At 37.6% G+C, this 27,941-nt stretch overlaps 2 protein-coding genes across 4 annotated transcripts; one reads left to right on the forward strand and one right to left on the reverse strand.

Annotated features, from left to right (window-relative positions):
* Positions 1–767: 767 nt before the first annotated feature.
* On the reverse strand, positions 768–7,574 carry LOC117431060 (putative ammonium transporter 1). Of its 3 annotated transcripts, XM_034051662.3 has the most exons (10): positions 7,401–7,568; positions 6,903–6,992; positions 4,430–4,651; positions 3,458–3,540; positions 3,125–3,250; positions 2,651–2,875; positions 2,095–2,233; positions 1,833–1,912; positions 1,548–1,674; positions 768–1,176 (listed from the first exon to the last, which is right to left on the reverse strand). In XM_034051662.3, exons 1-10 carry the CDS (start codon positions 7,465–7,467, stop codon positions 1,100–1,102), a joined length of 1,236 nt encoding a protein of 411 aa, XP_033907553.2. In that variant the 5' UTR covers positions 7,468–7,568; the 3' UTR covers positions 768–1,099. The 3 variants fall into 3 exon arrangements, with proteins under 3 accessions (XP_033907553.2, XP_058852824.1, XP_058852825.1); XM_058996841.1 differs by having other exon boundaries at positions 1,092–1,674; positions 7,401–7,573; XM_058996842.1 differs by lacking the exon at positions 3,125–3,250 and having other exon boundaries at positions 1,092–1,674; positions 7,401–7,574.
* A 1,682-nt stretch (positions 7,575–9,256) lies between these two features.
* LOC117973822 (lymphocyte cytosolic protein 2-like) lies at positions 9,257–27,941 on the forward strand. The gene is made up of 21 exons (XM_058996843.1): positions 9,257–9,460; positions 13,206–13,268; positions 13,575–13,621; positions 19,401–19,466; positions 19,611–19,639; positions 19,868–19,911; positions 20,200–20,395; positions 20,574–20,677; positions 20,780–20,834; positions 20,977–21,075; positions 21,268–21,293; positions 21,817–21,836; positions 22,670–22,774; positions 24,103–24,130; positions 24,220–24,232; positions 24,361–24,487; positions 24,983–25,023; positions 25,643–25,758; positions 26,415–26,489; positions 26,768–26,923; positions 27,081–27,941. The coding sequence occupies exons 1-21, from the start codon at positions 9,383–9,385 to the stop codon at positions 27,207–27,209; spliced, it is 1,617 nt and encodes a 538-aa protein (XP_058852826.1). The 5' UTR covers positions 9,257–9,382; the 3' UTR covers positions 27,210–27,941.

Consider the following 27,941-nt stretch of genomic DNA (forward strand, 5'->3'; position numbering starts at 1 on the left):
GGGATTGACTGACCGGACTGAATACACACAGCCAGCTGCCTCCAGTTAGGCTTCTGACAGTAATTTGTGATAGGACTGGCAAGGCCATACATATACGGAAAGAGGTTTCTTTTATTTATAGTTATAGTCCACAGTTTCCCATCATCAGCCAATTCTTCAATTATTAAATACCAGTTAGGATAGAAATTCAATTTATACTCTTTGAATATACTTGCTGTCAACTTGTAATGTCAACAATAACCAGCAGGACATAAAATAATCCTCAATGTACCAGACAATGATTCCATCTATGTACCTCAAAACCTCACTGGATCAGACACCTGACTATTAATCAATCTGTACCCATATACATATCATTGTAACTGGTCATCAATTCTCCCTCAGTCTGAACCCCTTTGACAGTAACAGTGTCCAAACTGCAGTGCTGACCACCTAGTGGAAGAACTTCCTCCTGCTGGGGTATATAAAAAAAAAAAACCCTATGCATGAAAAACACATCAACTATATAAGGCTATGGTTTGTTGAGAATTGAGAGAACAGGTATGTACAGAAAATTCTTAATGTTTTTGAAAAAAATACTCTGAAACATGTTCACAATTTTGCTAAACCTGGTAAAATAACCAGTTACTGTACATGTACCACAGTACCTACGGTACGCCATGTATAAAATTCAAAGAAACATATTTATCAGGTACAAGGAAACATGGCATATATTTATTTATTTATATTCAGATTATATATATATATATATATATATAAATGTGTGTGTATATTTATGAAACCTAAACATTTTGAACATGTAGATCTTAATCTTGAGAAATAAAAAGCATCATTAGAACAGATGTGAAGAATCTTTATCAATGCTGAAGAGAGAATTGATGAAGATGAAGATGAAGATATTGAAGAAAGACATGTGCTCCTAAATCAACTTTTACTGACTTTCAATGCATATTTGACTGGTTTCACAAACCTAAATGAGCACTAATCTTGGACTACCTTACCAAAGATAACATTAGGGAGTTAATTAGTGCTAATCCGGGTCTATGAAACTAGCCCATTCAGTTTACATTCATTGGTATAAAATCCTGAGTGTTCTTTATCAATGAGGCTTGCTTAATTTAAACTCTGTTCTTTTTCCAAGTGGATGTCTCTTATCATGCCTGAATTTATCGACACCTGTAAAGACAAAAATACTTATGAGTCTAGGAATGGGTTTAGGGTACTCAAAACACAAGCTGAAAAAAAGTATAAAATCAACGATTACCCAAGCAATGTCAGACACGAAGAAAAAATATATTTTCCTTGCAAATACTGTCACACGTTTAAAATGATGATTAATACCTTATTTTATTTCAAAGTGCTTTATTACCTGCCATTTTTTTTAAATTTACAAATACACAATCTCTCTCTTATCTTTCTCTCTCTTTCTATACACATTATAGATACGTTGTTCAAATTTTTTACAACAGCAACAACACCTGTCAGCAAGGCATGGACCAATCTTTTGTACATTTGTGTATGTACTCTATGCCCCTCAGTGCACTTACCTTGCTTTTCCATGAACCGTGGGATACGCAAAACTTTAACATATTTCATTACATAGAAAAGAGGGTGCATTATAGCAACCGTCCATGAAAACAGAACCACTACAGCCAGCAAGTTGTTTCCAATAATCTGCAACACAAACATCAGCGTTTGACAGGAAACCCACTTGACATTTGTTTAATTAAAAAGCTTTTATAATACATTAATAGCCTTTTTTGTCAACTTTACTCTAGTTACTCTGCCAGCAATAATCTGGTACCTACTGTGCCAATTCTGGTGTAACATACCTTGTCTGTGCCACCTAAAGTGCCCTGTGCTGAAAAGAAGCCAGCGAAAATCAAGCCCCAGACTCCACTCCCCAGGTAAACTGAATGAGAATGTGAGAGGGAGACATTACCACCATAAAGACAGACTGTATATATATATATATATATATATATATATATATATATATATATATATATATATATAGTCATTCTGACAAATAAATGTGGCAAATCAAAGGACACCTCCCCTATTTTAATATCATAATCAATGGTGAAAACTTACTTGAAATGACATGCAGTGGATCATCAATCTTATTCCTCAATACTAACCACTCCATTATGAAATAGAAAAATGATGAGGTGGCTCCACACATTACTGAGATTCCAGGGATGTAGCTATTGGCCCCTGCACACACAGTTACCTGACAAGCAGAAGAGGCCAGAAGTTGATTAATTATTTAAAAGCCATGTTTGAAACATAAATGACAATGACAAGGGTAACACTAAAACAATATAGAAATTAACATGGACTCCCCGCTGGTCCACAAACCACAATAGTCTTTTACAGTAGCACAGTCGTTATTTGATGAGGAAAAAAACAATAGTACTAGCAATTTTCTGTTGGGACGTGATGGGTTATATAATATTAATATAACCAGTGTTCTTGTGCACTCAGTTATGTTTTTAATGTCAGCCTGCATGCATTGTGCATCTATGTTCTGCACAAAAATGTGTACATGACAGTAAGCATCACCGTGCTTTTAAGGGACCAGTATGCAACACTAGAAACACAAAATTATTGACACACTGTTGGCCAGGGATTAAGTGCACGTACACACCATGCCAGCTATTGTGGTGTTGATGAAACAATCCACGTCGTAGTAGCTCTTCAGCAGACGTTGTAAGATGAGCCCATAGAGTCCAGAGGAGGCTCCTGCCAACAGAATGTTTAGGACGCAGAGAGCTGCTAGCTGACCCTCCCCTGGGGCAGTTATCTGGTAACGGGCCCCAATGATAAACCCAATAAACCCCATCATCTGCATAGAGGCTCCCAGTGCTGCAAGCTGACACAAACAAACAAGAAGAATCATCAAAACCTTGTACAACAATATATGCTGTTTTGCAAACACCTCTCTGAATTATTCTTATACCACTTTAAGTGCTGATAGAAGCAAAGCAGTGACTATGGATGCACTTGCAGATAAGAGTAAACTTGTTTTAAAAAAAAAGAAATTGCTGACATATGGGATGCAAGCTTTATGTGTGTTATGTGATGCCTTGAACTCTAGCAGTAACAAGTCTGGCTAACTCACAGGTAGGTTGTGCTCTCTCTGTTTAAACGTGGGAGTCCACCGATCGATTCGTGCTCCTATGACATAACAGGCTACCAATGCCACAGTACCACCAACTAAGAACACCACCCCGCTGCCACCATAATCCTGGGGAGGGGAATAGAGTGTGGTCATGCTCGGAGGAAACACAAAAGGACTTATAGTATTGTCTCCTATATGAGATTTGACACCATAATGTAATCATTTAAAATAAACTGTTTAGCTACTATATACATTTTTTATAGTACAAGCAAATCTGTTATTTACATTATCCATTATTGTTTTCAACACTTTCATTTAAAAAAAAAATTAGACCTGAACTGGTAATTTGGATTGTAATGGATTGAAAAAGCCGTGCACATCCCAGACCCAGTGAGAAGCAATTGGATACACAAACCCTAGAAAACAAAAGAGAAACAGGACAATATAAGAGACATTTTATTTCACTTTCAATTGTAACATCACAATTAAATTCCAAGAACTGCAGTGCCTCTTCATTTGAACACCACTGTGTTTTAACTGGGTTGTAATAACATAGCCCAGAGGTTCCCAAACTTTTTTTACCTGAGGCCCACCTGTTCAGCTGCATTAGGCACTGCGGCCCACTATTAGCACTGGGGAAAATGTCAAATTAAAAACATCTTATATGTTTAAACCTGTAACATTATAAATATACCAAATCTAAACTGTCCTTTATTCATTTGAATAAATATTGTGAAAGATGGAAATCACATAGAATATGCACTGAGTGAAAATAAAAACATTTTGAAACACTTTCATTTTAATAAATAAAATCAATTGCAAAAACTAAACAGATGTTTTTATCAAACATTTAAATGAGGTACTTTGTATAATTGAAAATTTTAGAAATGCAGTTATTTTTCTTGGTCATCAAACAAGAAAGTGCATGTCTCTCATTATTCCCATTCATAAATACCTGAACAGGAATAACTTTTGAATAAAACCAGTACAACATGCACAAAACACAAAACTCTTAAATCCTAATTTCTGAACACTGTCTTTTTTCGCCACTACTCTGTACAACCACATACAACTTGCAAAATCACATTCAGTTGGCTTGCAACATCCCCCTCCCCCTTCCAAAAAAAGTGAAATAAATAAAAAATTGCCTTGATACACTTTATTTTTCTAGTTACAGTTGCCAGATGCTGGCGCCTGCTTTTCACTATTAATAGAAATACATAGAATGTCATTGCTCCCGCGGCTCACCCAGGACTGTGTCTGGACCGCGGACCACAGTTTGGGAACCCCAGACATAGACCATACCTGCAAATACATAGCTGGATATGAGGTAGCCTATTGGCTCTGTCCTCTCAATAACAGCTCCCAATGCAACAGTCGTAGCCACAGCACATCGGGCGTAATTAAAAAAGAAGTGACAGAGGTTGGGGCTACCCAAGGTGAGGAAGTACTTGGAACCAATGAAGCCACTGCCCTCTCCAAAGGCAAAAGCATACCCGTGCAGCCAATAAGCCATCAAAGTGATAACTAAGAAAAAGAGACAAAAAAAGTGATGCAATTTACAGGCTTGCAAAATAAACTTTTGGACACCCTAAACATTTATGTATCTAGGTGTAAAAATGATATTACTAGGAACCTGGTCTCTTGACAGCAGCATGGATTACATACTGTGTGCAGGTCATTATGTGAACTTCTGCTCCATTAACAGTAATGTTTTGCACACTCTTCACTGCATTTCCTGTAAGAGGCTTGAAGGGGGATTTCAGGATGAAATGTCACCACTTTGAGTCATTTTCTTGGGTAACACTAATGAAGTGTCAGTAATTGAAATGCGTTTACATACTGAATTAATCAGCGCATGATTCCCTGTATATATATATATATATATATATATATATATATATATATATATATATATATATATAATCAATCCATGATGCACTGCATACTTACTCATGTTACACCCTAACATTAATTCACCAAGAACAAAAGTTATTTGAAAGTGTTAACTAACCCTGGATTAACTTGAAAAACAAATGAAAAATAAAAAACAAAAATTTCCTGACAAATTGTTTTAGGCTATTCCTGTCTCAAAGATGTATACTGAAATGCAGTATATTGTTTACTGTTTACCATGTATTATTTATGCATTCATTTTGTATTATTTTTTACATCTTATAACAAACTCCTCAAACACTTCTGCACCAAAACTATCAGCAAGATTCATCTCAACAGTGGCTCTTTAGGGAAGACACAGTATTGATACAGGCTAACACTTAAGCCTTCATTTTTTTGTCTTAAGAGCTCCCAGCTGTCCCAAACTGTTTTAGGCTATTCCTGCCTCAAAGAGGGATGTTGCTATTTAATATATATATATATATATATATATATATATATATATATATATATATATATATATATATATATATATATATATATAGTGATTTAGAAGAAAATATTTTAGCAGGACATGAGCCATTTGATATTTAAATGTTTGCTATCAACATACATACAAAAATGCATATGCTCATAAATGTCAAAGGAAAATTGAACACATTTAGGCAAGGTGATCACAGAAAGCCTGCTCTTTGATCATCAGCTGTCAGTCTTTAATAAAATCTGTATCTTAATATGTAGCAGCATTATCTGATATGGAATGAAACAGAACCTGGATTGATACATCGTCTTTTCAACAGCACAGAAACTGAAATGCAAGTGCTGTGATTGAAAGAAATGTTTCAATATAGTAATTTATCAGGAGAGTACTACCCCTAGTGGAAAATACACGAACAACAATCACTTACAAATCCCAAGGACATCATCATTTTAATGAAATGTAACTCCACGATTTGAAGCCTGTTTAAGTGCAATACAGTTTAGCATTTATACTCAGTATTTTCAATGGGAGTCAAACTGTAGCATCACTTACTTCCTCTTCCCACACCATGCTTACAACAATAAAAGCAATGTGAAGCACAGCAATGCTGTATCAAAAACTCACCCCCAAGTTTTGCTGTTGGATGATGAAGTTAACATGTTGTCCAACAGCATTATATATATATATATAATAACCATGTATCACTAGGTACAGTACCCAAGCATTAAAATGAATAGATTAAGTGGGAGTGATTAGTGGGAGGGAATCTGATTTAAAACAGTCAAAAAGTTTGCAGGAAAGCAAAACAATGCCTCCTCTGTAATGTTTCCAGCAAAGCAAATTCTGAACCTGCACCCACAATAGGCCACAACTTATTATGAATAGCTTGCTATAGATTATTATTTTTTTTTTTTTTACTTTAGTACCAGGAACCTGGTCTTCTCTGGGAGTTTTCACACTTCAACTTTCGCCACTGTGTTTCCCATTGATGGAGTGATTTTCATTTAAAAAAATAGTAATTAAAAATAGCCTAAAAACTACCCAAAAAAATGCTATTTTTCAGAATTGTTCTCAATGGAATGGACTACTTAATGAAAAAGTAAATAGTCCATATTTTATACTGTGAAAAATCGAACTTAATTTAGAACCAAACAGCTTGATCAATGGATTCATGGAACTGTAAAATGTTATTTACACACACACACACACACACACACACATATATATATATATATATATATATATATATATATATATATATATATATATATATATATATATATATATCCACTGTGTATTGGTTGATCAAATCAAACCCAAGTCATTTAATTCAAGGTCTCTGAAGCAGTTATAGTACTGATAAGGAAACATATAGTTTCGTATAATAATTGTTATACTTACAGGTGTCTGCTAAGTTTTTGAATATAATATTTGCAGTATTGGATCCAGAAGTCTTTCCAAGTTCAACGAATGTAAATCCAAATTTAAAAACTGTTTAAAGAAAGAAAGAAAGAAAGAATGGATGAAATACCCTATGAAGCATTTGTTTTTGTAAAAGCAGACAGGTGCTAATGATATTGCATTTGGAAGTGTTGGCACTGCTAGTGTTTGCAGTTTTCGTAAAGTTGTTTCTTTCTGGACTCACATCACTGTCAGGTGTACCAAAGTTTTAAAATACATTTTTCGATGCTTGTAGTCGTATTTGTAAACCATGATGATTCGTCAAAAATCTGCTGTAATGTACTGGCTTCCTTAGCTAGTACTAGGGTGTACAGACCACCTGACCTCATGTTCAACTCATGATTCCATAGATTCAGCATTTGAACAACGTATGTATCCATTCAAAAAACGCGCCTCTATATCGTGTGTGTGTGTGTGAAATTAAATAGTATAACTCACACATGACCCAGATCCCACAAATGATAAGAAAGAAGTCGTTAACAGCGCCTGCGTCCACGCCTTCCATCTTTGATGAGATTTGGTAACAATAAAGCGGTAAGTTGCTCTCTTGAAGATTCAAATATTGTTATGTATTTATTTATTTTAATAAGGTGTCTGAATCGCAGTCATGTAATTAACTACATTGTGTTAAATTGTACACCCTTGTCAAAATAAATAACAACCAGCACACTTCCGCTCCAGGAATACTCCACGTGACCGCGCGAGGCAGGCAGTAACGGTTTTTAGTAAACCCAGTAGTGCAGGTGGCGAAGTACAATGTATGTGAAATCGAAATGGGTTTTACTTTACTATAATGCAATTTATTGTGTTCACATTAATGATATACTGTAAGTAGAATTGTCATTAAGGTAAACTATTTAAGTAACTAAGGGCCATTATTGATCATACCAGCTCCGATAAATAATCCACAGCTGGATTTTAAGATTTACAGCACGGGGATCAAATCGTAGATTACATCAACCACCTTTCTCTAGCCTTACCCTAAAACTAATGTGCTTAATGCAATCCGGGGGACTATAAAATGTTTGCTGTTTGTTAGTTGTTGGTTGTTTATGATATTGAAACTAAACCCTGTAGCCAAGTATAAATCAAATAAAAAACAGATATAAAAATAAGAAATGTTTTAATATACTCAGCAACAGAAACTATATAAAAAACATGCTCAGGAGAGTGTTGAGTTTATTTAGCAGGTATGTAATATACACTACATAAGAAGTGTGTGTGTGTGTATAGGAAGTGAAAGATAGCAATAGTGTTTATTGTGAAACAAAAAATGAAAGTAAGACTACAGGCATACAGTTTGTACTTACACTGCACTGCATAGTCAAAGCATGAGCAGGTGGGAACCAGAGGTTCATCTGTGCTGGTGATTCTGTATGATACCCAAACTAGAATTATAAACAGCATAAACAGATTGAAATATTTAGGGCTGGGATATTTGAGAATTCTAACATTGCAAGTGCAGAATTTGGAGGCAAAAAGTACCCAGTTCAAGTCTGTAAGTTGTATCAAACATAATTTATAGAGTATACAATACCAAAAATCCTTCAGGTTTTTAACTTTGAATAGGTTTCATTTTACTGCATCCTGTATATATTTCACTACTGTGATTCTATAGTGTATTATCATTATTTTCATCTATTTAAACACGAAAGAGTATTCAAATGCTGAAAAACTTTTAATTGTGTACTATTAATATTACTGTTCTGGAATGTCAATTCAATATGTCATTTAAATGGCTGCTAATTGCTCCATGGACTGCACAGTTCAACATGTTTGTCTTTTGAGACAGCAGGTATAACCATTATAAAAGTTTGCCACAAGAAAAGCATAGCAATGTGTAATAAAGCACAGTGAAAGTACGGTACAGTAAATGCATATAACCATGGGAAAAGTATGGGAAAACTGCAACGTTACAGTGCACATCTACCCTGGTGAAAACTTCAATTTTGCAATTACATGTGTATGTAGTGAGTAATTACACTTTTTTTAACTTCACAGCTACATATACAGTACATTACAATGTAATCTTATGCTGTCGGAAATGTTATTCTTTTTAACAAGCACAGCTTAGCCTACCACACGTGTGTGCAGAAAATCACAAAGGAACTGAAATCTTTGTTCTTAAAATCTTTTTGTTAGCTTGGATAAATGCTTTTCTGTGGGTGCGACTAGCACGTTAAGAATACAGTTTTCTTGATCAGAGGAGGAAGTCACTCTTTCTAAAAAAGGGCAAAGGCATATTCATCTAGTTTTAGTTCTTGTTTTTTTCGAACAGAGGACGGCCTACACACTTCCTCTGTGCAGCCACACAGCAGAAGCCTGGGCGGTGCAGTAGACACAGGAACCATTTTCTCTGTGCCTCTCAGTCGAACATGATATATTGGGTATAGGGAGCAGGATACAGCGCTCTTTTAAAAATGAGTTTCGGCAATGTCCCCAGCAGATCCGAAGTCATGCACTGGAACGCTAGTAAGCTGTCAGACTACCTAAAATCGGTGAGTTCAGTGTGTGTTTGTGTGTGCGGTTGGGGGAGAGGGGGGGGGGTACCTGGCCGCATTCTTTGTGTTTGTAGTTGCATTGCTAAATAAAAGAATACTGAGGGCCTGTATTCACAATCCTGCTCAGATTCAGAGATCACTTTTACATCCCAGGTTTTGGTTTCCACTTAATCCTAATTTATTTTTATTTTTTTTGTATTGTATTGTAGTGTAGCGATTCAAATAGACTAACACAGACTATGCAATCAAAGGCAGTGTGTTATGCATACTAGAAAGCAACGGGCTCATTGGTTGGCCTTTGGACGTGACTGTTGAGACTCCTGTGCTTTTGTATTGGAAAATGTGTTTAACCAAGGTGCAGCTGCAAAGGTGAAGAGGAGTGAGGTGGTGGGTTGCAAATTAGCATGAACATAAAAGGTAGACAGCTCAGTTTTATATATAGGATACATGTTAATCAGAAGAGTGTCATGTATGTTGGGGACTGCACCTCCTTCCATTGTTTTTAGACTGCACTGAATCACAGTCCTCAATGCCATGTGTGACACACAGCTTCTCTTTCCAATCTGAGCACTTGCAGGGATGTTCCTGATACGTCGGCACTGTACAAACACAGATTTTAAACTTTTAATTAACAGTGTGAATTATTAACATGAAAAGCAATACATTCATCACCTCGCTTGGTTCATTTGAATATAGCTGCCTGGTTTGTTGTACAGTTGATCATATTCAAATCCTGCAGTACTATAATTCTCCTTTTAGTCATGCTGGGGAGCTGGTGACCAGCAAGAGTTTGGTATTGGTACTGATATTTACTGGTTCATAAAAAAAGATGCACAGGTTTACAGCACATAGATTCATGTAGGATTGTAGACACCCATCGATTGACCTTAGAAATAAGGTACTTTAAATTGTTTAGTTTTTTTTTTTTTTCTTGAATCAGTTTAACCAGCTCTTCCACTTGTCTCTGAATCAACATGACCAGTTAAAAACTAAACTATAATCTCAGACTAGGACAGGCCAGGGCTAGCCATTGCTGGAATCTCCAAAGAGCTTCCCCACAAGTCTTGATCTCACAAACACATGCAGACATATTCATACGCACATACACACACGTGTACAGCTGTAGGGCTGGCATGTACACATATTCAATAGTATTTGGTCAGGAGAGAGAAGTATTGTAACTCTTTCACCACCTGCAGCTTTTCAGAGACTCGCAGAATAGAGGAACCCGGAACTCTTGAAAGAGTTAAAAACATACGTTCTGTGAAAAGGCTAAGCTCCAGACTAGATGAAGTAATAATCTTATTACATTGCCAAGACTGAAGCTGTCGATGTCTGGCTGACAAGAGATATTAAAACTGTTCTCGTTCACGGCTGCCTCGCTGTATCATCCACATTATGGATCAGCCTGTAAAATCACCTCATTACCAGCTAGTCATCCGCCCCGCTGCTGTACCTGTAATTAATCAAATAGAGCAGCAGCATCACAATATTTCTGCACTGTATATTTTTGCCATTTTCCTATTATTTTTCCAATATTTACCTATACTTTACCCCTGCTTTCACAATAGTTTATTACACTTTTTTTATTATTATTCTTTATTGCTAAGCATCAGCAACATATTTATAAGACAATGACCTTTCGAGATCGAGTCATTGAAAATTGATGTACAGTAGAACCAACAAAAGCAATAATAGCGTCAAACAACCAAAACTACCAACCTAATGGCGATACTCGATACTCAGAGAAATGCAGCTAATGAGGAGCCTACCAACCAGAAGCCCAGTCTGTCAAGAGCCTTCTAACCTCTCCCTGAATGAAGCTGTCTCTGGAATGGGTGGGCAGAGTAGCTGCATGGCTGCATCCCAGTCACAGCTACCTGATAAATGAGTGGAAAAAAGACACAGGGATTTTGACATTGTTTATTCCCTTGGCCCCTTCAGAGCCCAGACATGTTTTCATCATTCACAGAGGCTGCATTGTACTCTGTCGGGGGTGCTTCTGTCTCTCCCCTCTCATGGTAAATTATTAACCTTCACTTAATACCAGGAAAGGAATCTTTTATGGTACGAACATTGAAGATCGCAAAATAAGATATAAAAGATGCGCTTGTAAGCAGTTTAAAATCCTTTCATGAGCCTTAATTCAGTTTTTATTATTCTTCTGAAAATTGTGTCATTTTTTTTTTTTTGGGGGGGGGGGTGTGGTGTGGGGGTTGGTGCTTATTTTACTGCTTTAGTTTTTTTTTTTTTGTAGCACACATACCACTAATGCATCGTTAGCTGACATTAACAAACACTAGTTACAAAGGAAGTCAGTCATAATGGAAATCTACATTTATGCTTTTTAAATAGCAGTTTACCGTTTGTATTTCGAAAGTCTTGAAGTATTTCACATTTTCCGTCGCTACCGACAACATCGTGCACTTCGGCTGCTTGTTTATGAATCAGTAGCTATGTGTTCTGCTCTGTGAAATCATGACACTGAACTCTAACCTGGAACGCTGTGCATGCTTCACGCCAGGGAAACCATCTGAAAACAGACCCGTTGAATACCTGTGACCTTTCCAATGAGAAAATGGCTGAGGGTCTCGGTTCAGCAGGTCACTGTTCCGTTTGCTGAAGATGCACGGTTAATACTGTACATGTCTGCTATAAAACAATATGCTTACTATCACTGCCATTAAACCATTTTGATATTTTTTGGTCTCCCGAAGTTGAGAAATGCAAATTCCGTTGAGAAAAAGGTCATCAGAAGTTTTAGTCATGTAGGAGCATCAATGTTATTCCCCTACTTAGTCACTAACAGAAGTAATTCCTTTTACAGACAGGAAACTGCTTATGTGTTTAATAATTAATATTCTGTTATGAATTTTTGGGAATCCGGTAACCCTCTTTACTCACGAATGCAGCCAGTAGCTGCATCAGTATTTGGCACAGCCTATAGAATGTTTGGTGTTATAAAACATTCAGTGATGGAAATATTTACTGATGATGGAAACGTAAATTAATCCTTGCCAATAAAACATAAAGCCAGCGGTATCTGCTTGTCGCCCATGTTTCGGATATGTTTAGGATGTGTCGGCTTAAAGTCCAGCATACAGATTATAAAAAAAAAAGACATAATCGCACTCAAGAAGGTACAAAGAAGGGCAACTAGGCTGATCCCAGGACGGAATGACGTGAACTATGAGGAAAGGCTAAAATAAATACATCTCTTCAGCCTAGAAAAAAGAAAGGAAAGAGGAGACTTGATTAAGTCTATAAAATCATAAATGGTATAGATAAAGCTAACCCACCACTTGAAATTTAGCACAGAGTAGAACAAGAGGGCATACATGGAAGATGAGCAAAAGTAAGTTTTGGACAGTTTTTTACACAGAGAGTTATACATGCATGGAATAGCCCACCAGGTGAGGTAGTAGGATCTAAAACAGTGGGAACGTTTTTAATTCAGTGCTTTTAATTTAGATCCCCCCCTGTAGTGGAGAATGGAGCGCTAACAAGGGACGAACCTTGATGGGCCAAACAGCCTTTTCTCATTCCCAGGCTTTTCTTATGTTCTAATATTGTGGTGAGAAAAACAAGTGCAAGACTTTCACTCTTCTTGCAAAACAAGACAGAGCTTGTGGAAGAAATTAAATAAGAACAAACAATGGTTTATCATGGTCGATGAAATTAAAGCATAAACACAGCATTGTACATTGGAAAGAGTCTGAACTGTGGAATTTTTCTTTCACAGCTCAATATAAAGGACTGCGATAAGGTTGTCAAAAAACATAACATTAATGGATCTCGTTTTTTGGTAAGTATGCGTTCAAAGATTTTTATTTTAGTTTACAAAAAAATCCTGAAATCAAAGTGAATTCTGACATCTTAGTGAATTCTGACAGAGAATTCAATCAAAAGATTGCTTTATTAACCATTTTTTGTCACCCACTATGTGTTTTAAATTAAGCATTTATTGAATGTAAACTCAGTTTTTTTAAGTAATGAAGTAGCATGGATGAATGGAGGAATAATGCTGGTTATATTTTAGTCTAGCCCTGGGTAAGGTATAATCGCTTGAGATCAACAAACCCATTGAAATGTCTCCTTTTTACCCTTTTAGGAAATGTCAGACAGCGACATGCAGAAGTTCCCAAAGCTACATACACCGTGAGTACTGGGGAAGCCTCTCCTGATCGCTTGAGAAGCATACTTTGGGTAAAGCTGGACACGCAGTGTAAAAATATAAAGGAAAATCAGGTTTAAATCATTATGAAGAGTGACAGATGAGATGCATGTCAGTTCATAATGATCTCACCTGTGGCTCCACGTTTGGTGTTAGGTTAGTAGGGACTGTAGGTGTTATGTTTGGAATATAACACAATTCCAACTACTAAACTCAAAATTAAAACACCTTCTGACTGCATATTAGCACTAACAATATTATCACCCTTTTTATGTTGCTTTTTTTATATTTGAATGTGCATATTTCAAATACAGTGCTAAGGATTAGATAATATGGCCACACTTGGAACATGTGACCTAGACAAGAAGTGATGAGTTACCCTGAAGTAGCATCACACTTATATACCGGATTTAGTTTCTGAAGCATTTTCATTACAATGAGGTCCACTGATAACAGTGCTCACCTGAATCAGAAGTTAGAAAGAGTCCTGCTTTTACTGCTCAGATCGGCCCATACACCGAGACAGAGAGGAGATATGAGTCACTGACCAGAAGTCTTCACAATTTCTAGGCAGCTTGTTGTCCTGCACACTCATATATTTGTCTTTTTGTTTGACAACTTGCCTTCATAAATAACTTAAGAGAAGTAGCTGTAAGTGTGTGGTCATGCAGTGGAAGAGTTGCTCATGTGTTTGCCGTTCTTATCAGATTGAAGGCTGCTTCCTTCTTCCTTTTCTGTGTTCTGCATTCTCTCTGCCTTCCACATAAGTCTAAATATATATACAGTGCCTTGCGAAAGTATTCGGCCCCCTTGAACTTTGTGACCTTTTGCCACATTTCAGGCTTCAAACATAAAGATATGAAACTGTAATTTTTTGTGAAGAATCAACAACAAGTGGGACACAATCATGAAGTGGAACGAAATTTATTGGATATTTCAAACTTTTTTAACAAATAAAAAACTGAAAAATTGGGCGTGCAAAATTATTCAGCCCCCTTAAGTTAATACTTTGTAGCACCACCTTTTGCTGCGATTACAGCTGTAAGTCGCTTGGGGTATGTCTCTATCAGTTTTGCACATCGAGAGACTGAAATTTTTGCCCATTCCTCCTTGCAAAACAGCTCGAGCTCAGTGAGGTTGGATGGAGAGCATTTGTGAACAGCAGTTTTCAGTTCTTTCCACAGATTCTCGATTGGATTCAGGTCTGGACTTTGACTTGGCCATTCTAACACCTGGATATGTTTATTTGTGAACCATTCCATTGTAGATTTTGCTTTATGTTTTGGATCATTGTCTTGTTGGAAGACAAATCTCCGTCCCAGTCTCAGGTCTTTTGCAGACTCCATCAGGTTTTCTTCCAGAATGGTCCTGTATTTGGCTCCATCCATCTTCCCATCAATTTTAACCATCTTCCCTGTCCCTGCTGAAGAAAAGCAGGCCCAAACCATGATGCTGCCACCACCATGTTTGACAGTGGGGATGGTGTGTTCAGGGTGATGAGCTGTGTTGCTTTTACGCCAAACATAACGTTTTGCATTGTTGCCAAAAAGTTCGATTTTGGTTTCATCTGACCAGAGCACCTTCTTCCACATGTTTGGTGTGTCTCCCAGGTGGCTTGTGGCAAACTGTAAACGACACTTTTTATGGATATCTTTAAGAAATGGCTTTCTTCTTGCCACTCTTCCATAAATGCCAGATTTGTGCAGTATACGACTGATTGTTGTCCTATGGACAGAGTCTCCCACCTCAGCTGTAGATCTCTGCAGTTCATCCAGAGTGATCATGGGCCTCTTGGCTGCATCTCTGATCAGTCTTCTCCTTGTATGAGCTGAAAGTTTAGAGGGACGGCCAGGTCTTGGTAGATTTGCAGTGGTCTGATACTCCTTCCATTTCAATATTATCACTTGCACAGTGCAGTGCTCCTTGGGATGTTTAAAGCTTGGGAAATCTTTTTGTATCCAAATCCAGCTTTAAACTTCTCCACAACAGTATCTCGGACCTGCCTGGTGTGTTCCTTGTTCTTCATGATGCTCTCTGCGCTTTAAACGGACCTCTGAGACTATCACAGTGCAGGTGCATTTATACGGAGACTTGATTACACACAGGTGGATTCTATTTATCATCATTAGTCATTTAGGTCAACATTGGATCATTCAGAGATCCTCACTGAACTTCTGGAGAGAGTTTGCTGCACTGAAAGTAAAGGGGCTGAATAATTTTGCACGCCCAATTTTTCAGTTTTTTATTTGTTAAAAAAGTTTGAAATATCCAATAAATTTCGTTCCACTTCATGATTGTGTCCCACTTGTTGTTGATTCTTCACAAAAAATTACAGTTTCATATCTTTATGTTTGAAGCCTGAAATGTGGCAAAAGGTCGCAAAGTTCAAGGGGGCCGAATACTTTCGCAAGGCATGTATTGTTCTCTGGAGTCCCATACAGCAACGCCTTCTTACATCTTACATCATCTTACATCACATCTACCATGCAGAAGTGTTGCAGGAATCGACCTACCGCTTCTGGGTGTAAGAAATTTCATGGTTTTAAGGTATGGTATGGATGGCTGTTATACCAACCGGTGTGGTGTTACCATAGCAACCAGTGCCAATTTAATTTAGCTGAATATCTAGAGCCATGCATTTATGCCCTGTCAATGATATACAAAGAGAGAAAAAGGAAATACCTTTGAGCACAGTTCTGCTATTATTTATGTAGCCCTGATTGTAAATCATAATAACCACATGCAAAGTATGTGTGGATTGTTAAACAGGAGAGAATAAAAAGAAGAAGTGTCCTCGCCTGCTAGCTAGAGGTCTACTGAGTGTACTAGTGTGCTGGCATATGTTTGTGGTAGTAAGAACCTGACTGTGGTGCTGCACAGCGCTGGTTCAAACACATAGCTGGGAGCTTTAAAAGGATGAGACAGGCAAAACACAGACCAATGAGGGGTGCGATTTAGAAAATGTTGGCATAATCTTTCTGACTAAAGAGGAGGAAAATATGGGGATATCAAAGAGAGACAAAGCATGCAAATGTAAATATTGGTTACATTGCTGCAGATATCATTGAAGCCATCCATACATCTTAAGTTAATGGCGTAAATGCCTTAAGCAGTTGGCAAAGAAGTAATGTTTGGAAACATATCAAACCAGGCAGAGCAGAACCTCTGTTGCAACATTGCATTTGGAAATTGTAGCACTTTTTTATTAGTGACTTGCACAGACAACATCAAATGTGAATATGACAAATTGTATGTTATTGTGTCTGGTTTCCGTCTCACCTGCTGGGTCATCTATCTAGTACCTGGTATGTTTTTAAATTTGAATTGCAAGATCTTTATAAAAAAAATAAAACAATTAACTTGAATTTCATTTTTCTCATAATTGTATTATCTTTGCCTATTATTTGTCAAAACGTTTGATTACATAAACTTTACCATTACTGAAGATCATCATATGTCTTTATACATTCACTCTTTAAATAAAAAAAAGACTAGTGTCACACATTAAATGGATTGTATTTTCAGATCTGTATTTTACTGAATCAATCACATGAAAAGCAAACTGGAAGTGAATTAATTCCTAACATCGTTCCAGTGAGAAATATGATAACTAGACATTTTTTTTAGCTGATGTAGTCATCAATTTTAGCCAGAGTACACAAAAAATGGAACATTTAGAGAAACATCAGCAATTTAATAGACAATTTAATAATAAAGTAACACTGACCATACAATACACTTATCCAGATTATTGCTAATATGATTTGCAATTTTTTTTAACTAATTTAAAGGATCTTCCTGAATGGTCTTAGAAGTGTTTGGCAGCATTTTGTAATGACCCGAAATACGAATGAAGATGCTGTATTCGTTATGGGGAATGATTGTACGCTTGAACATATATCTACATGCTCATGAGAGCTACCAATAGAAGTACACAAATCCTTTGGCACACAGAGTGTTGCTGTGAGACGGCACTGTGAAGCGTTGTGAGGTGAGGTGCAGCGGAAATGACACGGGTCACTTGTCGGTAGTTAGAGTGCGGTTTGCAGTATAGCAGGGTGCCGTGCTCTGCATTCCACCCTCTCTGTGGTTTCTTAGTTTCTGATAAAGCTTCAGATGGCTGCCGCTGGACAGACTGTGAGTCAGCAACTGAAGCTGGGAGCAAGTCTATACTGTATATGGAAAATGCTTTCCTGCAATATAATTGGTCAAGTGGTTGTTTGGTCATTTTTAATATTTTATGGTAATGAAACATAGATTTGTTTTTAGCAACCAAAATTAGCACTAATCTTGACATGTTTTACTAATTTTTTTTTTTTTTTTTTTTTTACTAAGCTTTATGAACTTTATAATTACAGTTCTATAGTGTACACTCATGGGGCAGCGAGAGATGTCAGTTTATTTAGTGTCCAATGAATTACACAGGCAGTTCAATTTCTGTGTGAAGCTCTGCGCGACTACACATACAGTACATGAGGTTATTGGAGGTCTAAACAAAACAACAATCTCAATATTATATAGGTGTTTACCAGGGTAATCACACACAATAAAGACATGCGTGTCACCATGCTTTAAATGGAAAGTTTACTGAGTACAGAGTGGCACTGTTAGTTACACCTACATAACCTCTTCCACAGAAATACATCGTCCTGTTCATATCTGAACCCCAACCCCCAAAGATGCTTTGGTAGGTTTCTGGTGATTACAATCTCTTAACAGTAAGAAGGTCACATTCCCCTATGCTGGCTTAATGGAAAATTCCTGTCACAGGCTCTGTCTACTAACGAAGTGACTGCAAGGTGTGTGTGTGTGTGTGTGTGGCAATAACATCAGCAACTTCAGAAAGTGATGTGAACCTGTAGAAACAACAAAAATAACCAACTGACAAACAGATAAACTTATGGAAATGATAACAGGAACTTATTCTAAATGCCACGCTTGCACACGCACACACACACACACACACACACACACACACACACACACACACACACACACACACACAGAGCCCCAAATGCAGGCCCACATCACACAAAGAGTTTTAGCGGTGCCCTTATGTTACTTCACAGGAAATCTGCAAATGCACATGGTCTGAGCATGAAAACTGAAGCACAGAGTAAAGAAAAATCCTCCTGAGTATACAGAAAAGCTGGTTTCCAGTGCATAATCGTAAACATGATAGGCTTTTTATTGCAGACCGATTAACTGTTAGCTGAAAATATATATATATATATATATATATATATATATATATATATATATATATATATATATATATATTTAGGGATAATATAATTTCATTCAGTAAACTGTTCAGCAATGTGTGTTTGGATTTCATAAACTCATTGCTGATGCACCAAAATACAAATGGATCATCTGTCTCTCTCTTGCTGTGGTTCTTTAAAGAGCACTACAGTATAATTTTATTGTTGACAGCCTAAATTTAGGTTTAAAAATGCAACAAGCTAAATGACTTGTTCATGTAAAGATTCACCACATCCTGCTAACTGTGGTGTCATGAAGGGTGGGGAGGTGATCCTAGCAGTATATAAAAGACCAGGATAGTTGACTGGCTGGGGTTAGGTTTCACTTGTCACTGAATAAATGAGAACTACAGCAGTGACTGTCAGCTCTCCAGCACTGTCACCCAGCGCCCCAGTAATGAGCACTAACACCCCAGAACTGTAGTCCGAAAGAGAAAGCTGTAGACAATAAGATCTCAAACAGGATAGAATCTGATCATCTTCAATGTCTTCCTCACAGACTAATAAGCCGACTTAGTCATGAGATCAACAGAAAGGAAGAGAAGAGGGGCTTCTTCAACAAAAAGTGAGTTTCTGTCGTTTTCTGTAGAAAACCCTGATCAAACCTGCTACTGTACATTCTGTATACGATGTACTGTATTTATTTTAAACAATCAACATTCATTCATAACTGCACCGAATTCACTCTGTGTCCTTTTATCCTACCCAGGCCAACCGTCCATAAAATTCAAGAACCAGGTATGGAAACTCATTATTTGTTTCTGTACTATCTGATCAGCTGTTTTGGGTAAAATAATTAAATTATTCAGGAGGGATCTGTGATGTACCTGCTCTCAGAGACCAGAAAGATCACAATACATAACTCTGTTTTGCAAGATCAGAACTCATTGATACCAATTGTACGTGCCTCTATGAATTATTGTGTTTAATAACTCTATTAATTAACTGTTTGAACTCTCTAACTAGAATTCTCTCAAGATCATGCCTCAGGCTGGGATTCAGAAGAATTTGTAAGTACATTGTTTCAGTAAACACGAAATAGCTGGAAAAACACACCACTTCTCCTTGCTGCATTTTCCTTTTTTTTCCTGTGGAGTAAAACTTTCAGTATAAAAATAACAAGGGATTGATTTTAGCCTTTCCTGCTATCAATTCAACCCCTAAGTGAAGATGACAAATGTTTCGATTCAGGCCTTCATTTAGTTTTTGTGGCTGATGGAGCAGGAATTGGCATCACGATTGGCTCACTGGACAAAGATATAGTGGCAGTGCCTCTGTTCTGACCGTCCCTCCCGCAGGATGAAGACGACTATGAAAGCCCAGACGCAGAGGATGACGTTGCCAGTGGGGGGGATTACGAGTCTCCGAACGACGACGTGCCTGAACAGGGTGAAAGTGACAACGACTACGAGCCCCCTCCCTCTGACCCACCCGAGGACCATCAAAGCAAGATCTTGCCCGCTAAGGCCATCTGCAACAACTCTGACTACATCGGTGAGGCAGGGCCGGGGAGGGCTGATAAACTGACAGGGGTAAAATAGGGAGGGTGGTTTAGATGTAGGGGTTGCTTTAATAAACAGTGGCTCTGTAGAGTTATGTAGGGTCTGTGTATGACAACCTAACAGGGCTGTGTAGCTGTACTGGGCTAAGCGACTGTTGATTGTGTTTCCAGATAACCGCAATCGTGCATCTTCTGTGAGAACTCTCCCTGGGCAGCCTCCTGTCCCTCCTCAGAGACCCGGAGCCACACTCCCGCTACCCTCCAGCAGGGGCAGTGTGAGTACATCCTGCAGGCAATCCCACGCACACACACACAAGCTTTTTCTGTCAATCCCAGGCTTCTCAATACTACTCTCTGTTATCTCGTTTCTGTTGCAGATGTCCAGTCCGCTGCCTCCTAAATGTGAAGAGAGAGGCTACAAACCCCCCAAGCGTAAGTAACCCAGGACTAGCTTTATATCACATGACACGAGATAATACATCTCAGTAGATACATGCTGTAGAAATATAATATATGCAATTGTACTAGAAAGGAAGGAGTCTTGTTTATTAGCTTCTTTGTTTTATTACCATAGCTGGTTTACCAGGAGCTCCCTCAGTGGACAGGACTAGGAAGCCGACAACAATGGAGCGCAGTTTACCAGGTCTACCTGAGAGAGGGTCCCCCAAGCAGGGTAAGTCTGGGTGTATCTGCCCATACCCTCTCCTAGTGCAGCATTGTGAGTGGGTAGCACAGTACTGTTTAGAGGGAAGCAACTTGACTCTGCATCTGAGTCTAACCACAGCATGTTTGTTTTTTTTCTTTAAATGATGTTGAGTTGAAATGAATCGTATTGTTTTTTATTGGTCTGGTTACTCTTTTCCAGGAAGGAAACCCCCCTTTGGTGATAAGGTGAGATCAACCCATTTCAATGCTGCAGACCTGTTAACTTATCTAATATACTAATATGTGTATCAAGTCTTGTTTTTATCATTTTTTCTTCATAATGCACTGAAATGTTAAGCCTTTCTTTAGTTACTTAGTGCTGAAAGTTGAAGTTGTATGTTTGTATGTTTAGTTATTTTTTTTATTTTTTTTTTACATGTTTATGTTTGTGCCACAGCCTACATTTTGATCTTCCATAACCCTTTCAGGTTCCCTGATCTTTTCTGGAATGTCCCCTGTATCCAGTATAGCAAATGTTTCAGCTAATGTAGCAGAGTTGGGTGGAGGGTGAGACCTGGATATTGGCTTGGGCTCCTCTACCTAACCAAGCAGTCTGTTATGAATCTCTGCTTCTGTCCACCTGAGACAGGGAGAATAAGTTGAACCCAGACTCCAGAGTATCAGAATTGGACGTACTGTAATATTTACTAATTCACTTTCTTATTGTTTCTAACCTTCTAACCTAATCTTTTTATACTTTATTCCACAGTCACTTGCACAACCCAGAAGGTAGGAAGTCCTGATTACCTTATACTCATACAATATGCCAGTAAAGTAGCTTTTCCTATTTTTAATTTATTTTTATTTTTATCAATAGTTATTTTTACAGGTCAGTAAATTAATTGACCAAGGCATTCTCGTTACTGTACGTACTGAAAGCACTTTGCTGACATTAAAGCAATTGTAGCTGATCCTGACTGAGAAAAAGTTTAAATACACATATAATCTTGACTCACACACCTCATCTCACACCTGTGAGAAAAGGGTCGCCCTCAAAACAGACATATATTTTTATTAAGGTAATGAACAGACTAGTTTGAGCATACATTCTGAAGAAAAAACTAAAGAAAGTGAGGAAGAGAAACATTTCACCCAATGCCTGTGTTTTGTAAGGGGCTAGAATGTTTCTTTTTTAAAATTTTCACAAGTAATTACCAGCCTTACCTCCAGGCACTAGCCCATTACAGATTGTCTTTATGTAATTATAAAAAAAGGATGCTGAGTGGCTTGTTCTGAACACAATGGTGTTGTACAAAGCTTGTGTTGATTGGTAAATCACTGTATTAATTACGTACTGACATACTCGCTCTTGCACACACGCACAATCTGCACTCACTCACACGCTGAATATGATTTTGTTTTTTTTCATGCTCAACATCTGTGAAAATAGCAATCCTGCATGGTATTTTTTTCTTTTCCGATTTTTAGCATAGAAAAAAATATATAATTTTGCAAAGTGCACTCTGATGCCTCGCACTGACTGCACCCTACTCCACCCCGCCCCTCTACCATCCCACAGCTAGTCTCCCTGGCAATGTGTTTATTCTGATTGTCTCTTAAAGGCCACCCTCGGCAGAGAAGCCACCTGACTTGCACAGAATGGCCAAACCCCCGATGCCCATTGACCGGAACGACTCAGCCATGGGTCGAAGACAACCAGTTTCCAGGTGGGGTCCAGCACAGTGCCGGTGCAAGAAGCAACACAGCCCAGGCTGTATTTCCACTGCATTCAGCACCACCGGCCAAATCAATCAATAACAGACCACCACTAAAGAGCTTTGGTTTCAAGTGGTCTTAAATATTCATTTTTGTAATCTGCACTGCTTTCTAATGCACTCCGAATGCAGGTGTACAGACAACCATTGACATTATTCTATACCAATCAGACAAGATTACAACTACGTTTTACCAATACACTGTTTACATATTGTACATATGTACATATTTTAAGACCAGTTTGGAATAAAATCTAGGCTGTATTGGAACCGCATCTTACACTACTATACCATGAGAGCTGTAGACTGTCTAAGTGGATGAAATTGCATCTCTTACATATCACTTCCGTTTGTACAAACACACACACACATATTTAACTGATGTCTATCTAACAACCCCACCAGCTTGAGCTCTACTGGAATTTGTCAATTGAGCTGAATAATTTAAATTCAGAAATTTGGGATTCATATTTGATTCTGATTTATGTTTTGAGGCTCATATCCGTAATGTCACCAAAGTGTCTTTTTATCATCTATGAAATATTGCTAAGATTAGGTCTTGTTTTTCAGTGCTGGATTCTGAGAAGCTAATTCATGCTTTTGTCTCATCTAGACTCGATTACTGCAATGCTATTTTTGCTGGGTTACCAGACCATGCCTTTTCACGGTTACAGCTTGTTCAAAATGCAGCGACACGGGTGATTAGTATAAAAAAAAAAAAGAAAAGTGACCACATAACTCCTGTGCTTGCTTCTCTACACTGGATTCCAGTAAGATACAGTATAGAGCTGATTATAAGATCCAACTTTTGACTTACAAAACACTACATGGCCTGGCACCTGATTATCTAAAAGAGCTTTTGTACCTAGACGTGCTTTAAAGTCGGCTGATTCTGGTCTGTCCCTCCCAAAGAGTAAGACAAAAAGGAAAGGAGAAAGTCCTTTCAATGACAATGCTCCCTGATTATGGAATAAACTACCATCTGACATTAGAGATGCAGAGTCACTTCATATTTTTAAATCAAGATTACAAACTTTTTTAGACTAGCATTTTATACACAATGTTAAAAGTGTCCTCCTCTTTTTATTTCTCTGCTAATATTGATGTTTTTTTAATTGTTTTAATTAATTTTATTGTCATTTTCTTTGTTTTTATTGACTTGTAAAGCACTTTGAGATACTGTCATATGAAAGGCACTATATAATTAAATAAACTTACTAAACTTACTTACTGTTAGGAAACGAACATACATATTTAAAAAAAATAATAATTTTTTGCAGACCATGGGCTCAGGACAGAAAAGATGAAGTAAGTAAAGAAACCGTCAACAAAATTCCTCTCTTCCTATACCTATTAATTTACATTAAAAATAATATACTTTCATTTTTTGTTCACAGCCACAGGACGACAGTAAGTACATTCTAACTTTTTTGTGATATCAAATTAAAAAAAAACTACAAATATATCGCGAGCGTGGCAGGTTTGTTGTCAGTGTTGCTGCCAATCGAATTTTTGTATTCGTCCCCCCTCCCCTGCAGGTGCCCTGATGCGGCCCCCTATCCCACAGCCGGGGAGTTCCCCATTCAACTCCAACACTTTCCCACTGCGATCGAAGGGCCTACCCCCAAAACCAGGGCCCATCAGCTCTAACAACCACAACGACAGGTAGAGCGACAGAGCCACTGATGAGTAATCCTAATCCTGTAGTATACTTTCTATTGACTGTTTTTACCATATAACATCAACACATTATGATTTTATTAAGCCAAATACTGTCTCAATCAAGTTAAAACACTCAGTAGGGACAGGTTAATGTGCAGTGGTTTAATCTTATATTTATGAGTTAAAATCTGGCTCAAGTGAATATATATATATATATATATATATATATATATATATATATATATATATATATATATAAATTTGGTAGTCTCAATCTATCCACAAAACTACCACACAATGTAACACAATTGACAGTCTCTGTCAATGGCAGTTCAGGTCAGGGTTAATATGTGCTCACAGAGCTGTGAGGAGAAGCTTTAACTGTGTCACACACACTGTCACCTCCTTGTGGCTCCAAGAATACCTGCTAAAGCCAGCTAGTAAAGCACATAACTTTTCCATTGATTCACTTCAGCTTCTTTCTTCTCACTCTGACAGCCTACCTCCCGGTGGGTCTCTGCCATCCAGACTTCAGTCAGGTACGTTCTCCTTAGAGCATGAAAGACAGGAGGAATTTGGTCATAAACACAGTAAAAGAAAAATGCAGGTTGCCTACTGATTGGTAAAGAAAGCACCCTGGAAAATGTAACCAAGAAACATTTTTTTTAGTTTAAAATGGCTGAAATATTAATGTATAACTTTAACTACTATACATTTGTCTCTGTGATGACATTAATGTTTAATTTTGAGAGAGGCATACTTTCTCATTCAATACAACTTTGTTCTGCTTCATACACGGTTTCCTTGCTTTGAACCTGGCCGGCTGAGTGTAGACAGACTACAAGTGTGTCTCCAGCAGTGTGGGGTAGTGGTTAGGGCTCTGGACTCTTGACCGGAGGGTCGTTGGTTCAATCCCAGGTGAGGGACACTGCTGCTGTACCCTCGAGCAAGGTACTTTACCTAGATTGCTCCAGTAAAAACCCAACTGTATAAATGGGTAATTGTATGTAAAAATAATGTGTAAAAAATAATGTAATTGTATGTAAAAATAATGCAATATCTTGTAACAATTGTAAGTCGCCCTGGATAAGGGTATCTGCTAAGAAATTAATAATACAACAGAAATAACTTTTTTATATCTATATTGTTTTTTTAAAGCTATCAACATTAACCGGTCTCCCTCAAGAGGACCTAGTGATGCAAGGCCACCACTCCCCCCTCCTCAGTCACAACAACCTGCCATGGCGCCAGCACCTTCCCTTACGCATGACGAGGTAGGGGTCACCACACACACAAACTGACATTTGTGAGCATAGCAATTTACTCACTGTACTGTACACATAGCGATTTATTGGATCTCCTTATCAACATGTCAAAATTAGTTTATGGTCGGAATCAGTGAGGAGTGCTGTGGCAACAACGTGGGCTATAACTGATGTGATGAATATTTCTAAAATGTCTTTTGGTCAGATTTGACTGGGGGATTACAGCACACAGATTATACAAGGACATGCTAAGCAGTGAACACATAGGGATATACTATGTACAGATTTAAGTGAAGTTGTCTTTACGTATTACTACTGATCACATATACCAACACTAACAACTTATATAGTGGTTGACATTGAACTGACAGAATATGGAATTCTGTGCTCACCAAACTTGAATTAACACCATCTGTGTTGCTGTCGCACTGACTAGTGCTCACCAGGATGGGTATTTCCAGGATGTTATGCAATATATTAGTGAAGAGCAGATGTTTCATTGTTGCGGTTTTCTAATTATTTTGTACTGCATGGGACAGAATGCTTTTTTTTGCTCAAGTGCAGACCAGTAAACAGCAGGAAGCAGGAAGTACCAAGATACAGTACCAAGGATGCTGTGTGGAGAATAATGTCCTGTGAATGACTGTGCTTGTGTCTTTGAACAGGGCTTGGATCCACACTGGTATGTGGCCAGCATTACTCGTCCAGATGCAGAGGACTGCCTGAGGAATGTGAATGAGGTCAATGGGGGAGGGGGCCACTTCTTTTCAGAATATAATTACTGTACCCCCAAGTTTAGTTCAGCTATCCAAATTAATTCTGTAATACAAGGCACCATAAAAAAATAAATATTTCCTCTGAGAAAGACTTTATCTTGATGGATTAACTTATATTGTTGTTATTACTAATATTTACATGGTGAACTTGTAAATCTAATCTAAAGATGTCAAGAGTTTAAAATGTATCATTTGTATTGTTATTGTCAGCTTAATGTATAGTATTTGGTGTTGTGTTTCAGGACGGTGCGTTCCTGGTTAGAGACAGCTCCAAGCAGTCAGCAGTCCAGCCATTTGTTCTCATGGTGCTGTACAAAAATAAAGTGTTCAACATTCAGATTCGCTACCAAGAAGAGCAAAACGTATATCTACTAGGGACTGGATTCAAAGGGAAAGATGTACGTCTGTGTGGTACTTTCTATGTATTATGACTATGGCTTGTTATTATGCACATACCTGTCATACCATCAAATGGAATGTTCAGACTAGATATCAAATGTAGTGTATAATATGCTAACTGTATAAACTTCAGTATATTTATTTTCTGTTTTCCAGAACTTCAGCTCAGTGAGTGAAATTATTGACTACCACATGCAGACCCCTTTGCTTCTGATTGATGGGAAGAACCGCAGTTCAGGGCAGAAAAGTCAGTGCCGTCTGTCCTATCCAGCAGGATACAAGTAGCATGCAGTGAGCACAAGTGCAAGGTATCCTAGACAGATCTCTCATTGGTTTCCAGTGAGTGTAGTGCAATGTTTACCCAGAGCTATACCTTTGATTCTAGTGTGAGCAGTACACAATATTTATGAAATATCTACCTTTGAAGCATAAGGTGGAAATAATTATTTTAAAAATGTTTCACAATAAAGAAGTTTTACTTTTTAATTTAACAAAAATAACAAACATGGACATTTATTTAAAACAAAATACAATTGAGCAGGCTTGCGTGGCAGGCTACCCAAGTGGGATGTATCACTCATCACAATATATCATTCTCACTGCAGGGGATAACTAACAGATAAAGAACATGTGATGATCAATAAGATATGTGTTTCTTTAGCACATGTTAATACTGTAATAGAATATCATAATGCCAATAAGTGTTAAAGGAAGTGTATGTAAAAAGATGTTTATACAACGTTGTAGACTTTGGCTGTAATTAATACATTTTTGGAAGTTGTTTAACTATATAGGCAATGAACTGAAACTTAAAGATATCAAAGCATTCTTTATGATAACTATAACCTGTGTACTTGGTTTAAGAAATGGAACTTATCAAGTACTTGCACTAATGGCTTCGATTGTGGGTCACATATTACAACTGCTTTTCTTGTGAATTTATGGATTGTTCTGTTTTCATTGTTTGTGTTCTTATACTGCATATTTACAGTTTTTTTTATTAAAATCAATTTTTAA

Source organism: Acipenser ruthenus, chromosome 23 (genome assembly GCF_902713425.1).
Source record: "Acipenser ruthenus chromosome 23, fAciRut3.2 maternal haplotype, whole genome shotgun sequence".
Taxonomy (NCBI): Eukaryota; Metazoa; Chordata; class Actinopteri; order Acipenseriformes; family Acipenseridae; genus Acipenser; species Acipenser ruthenus.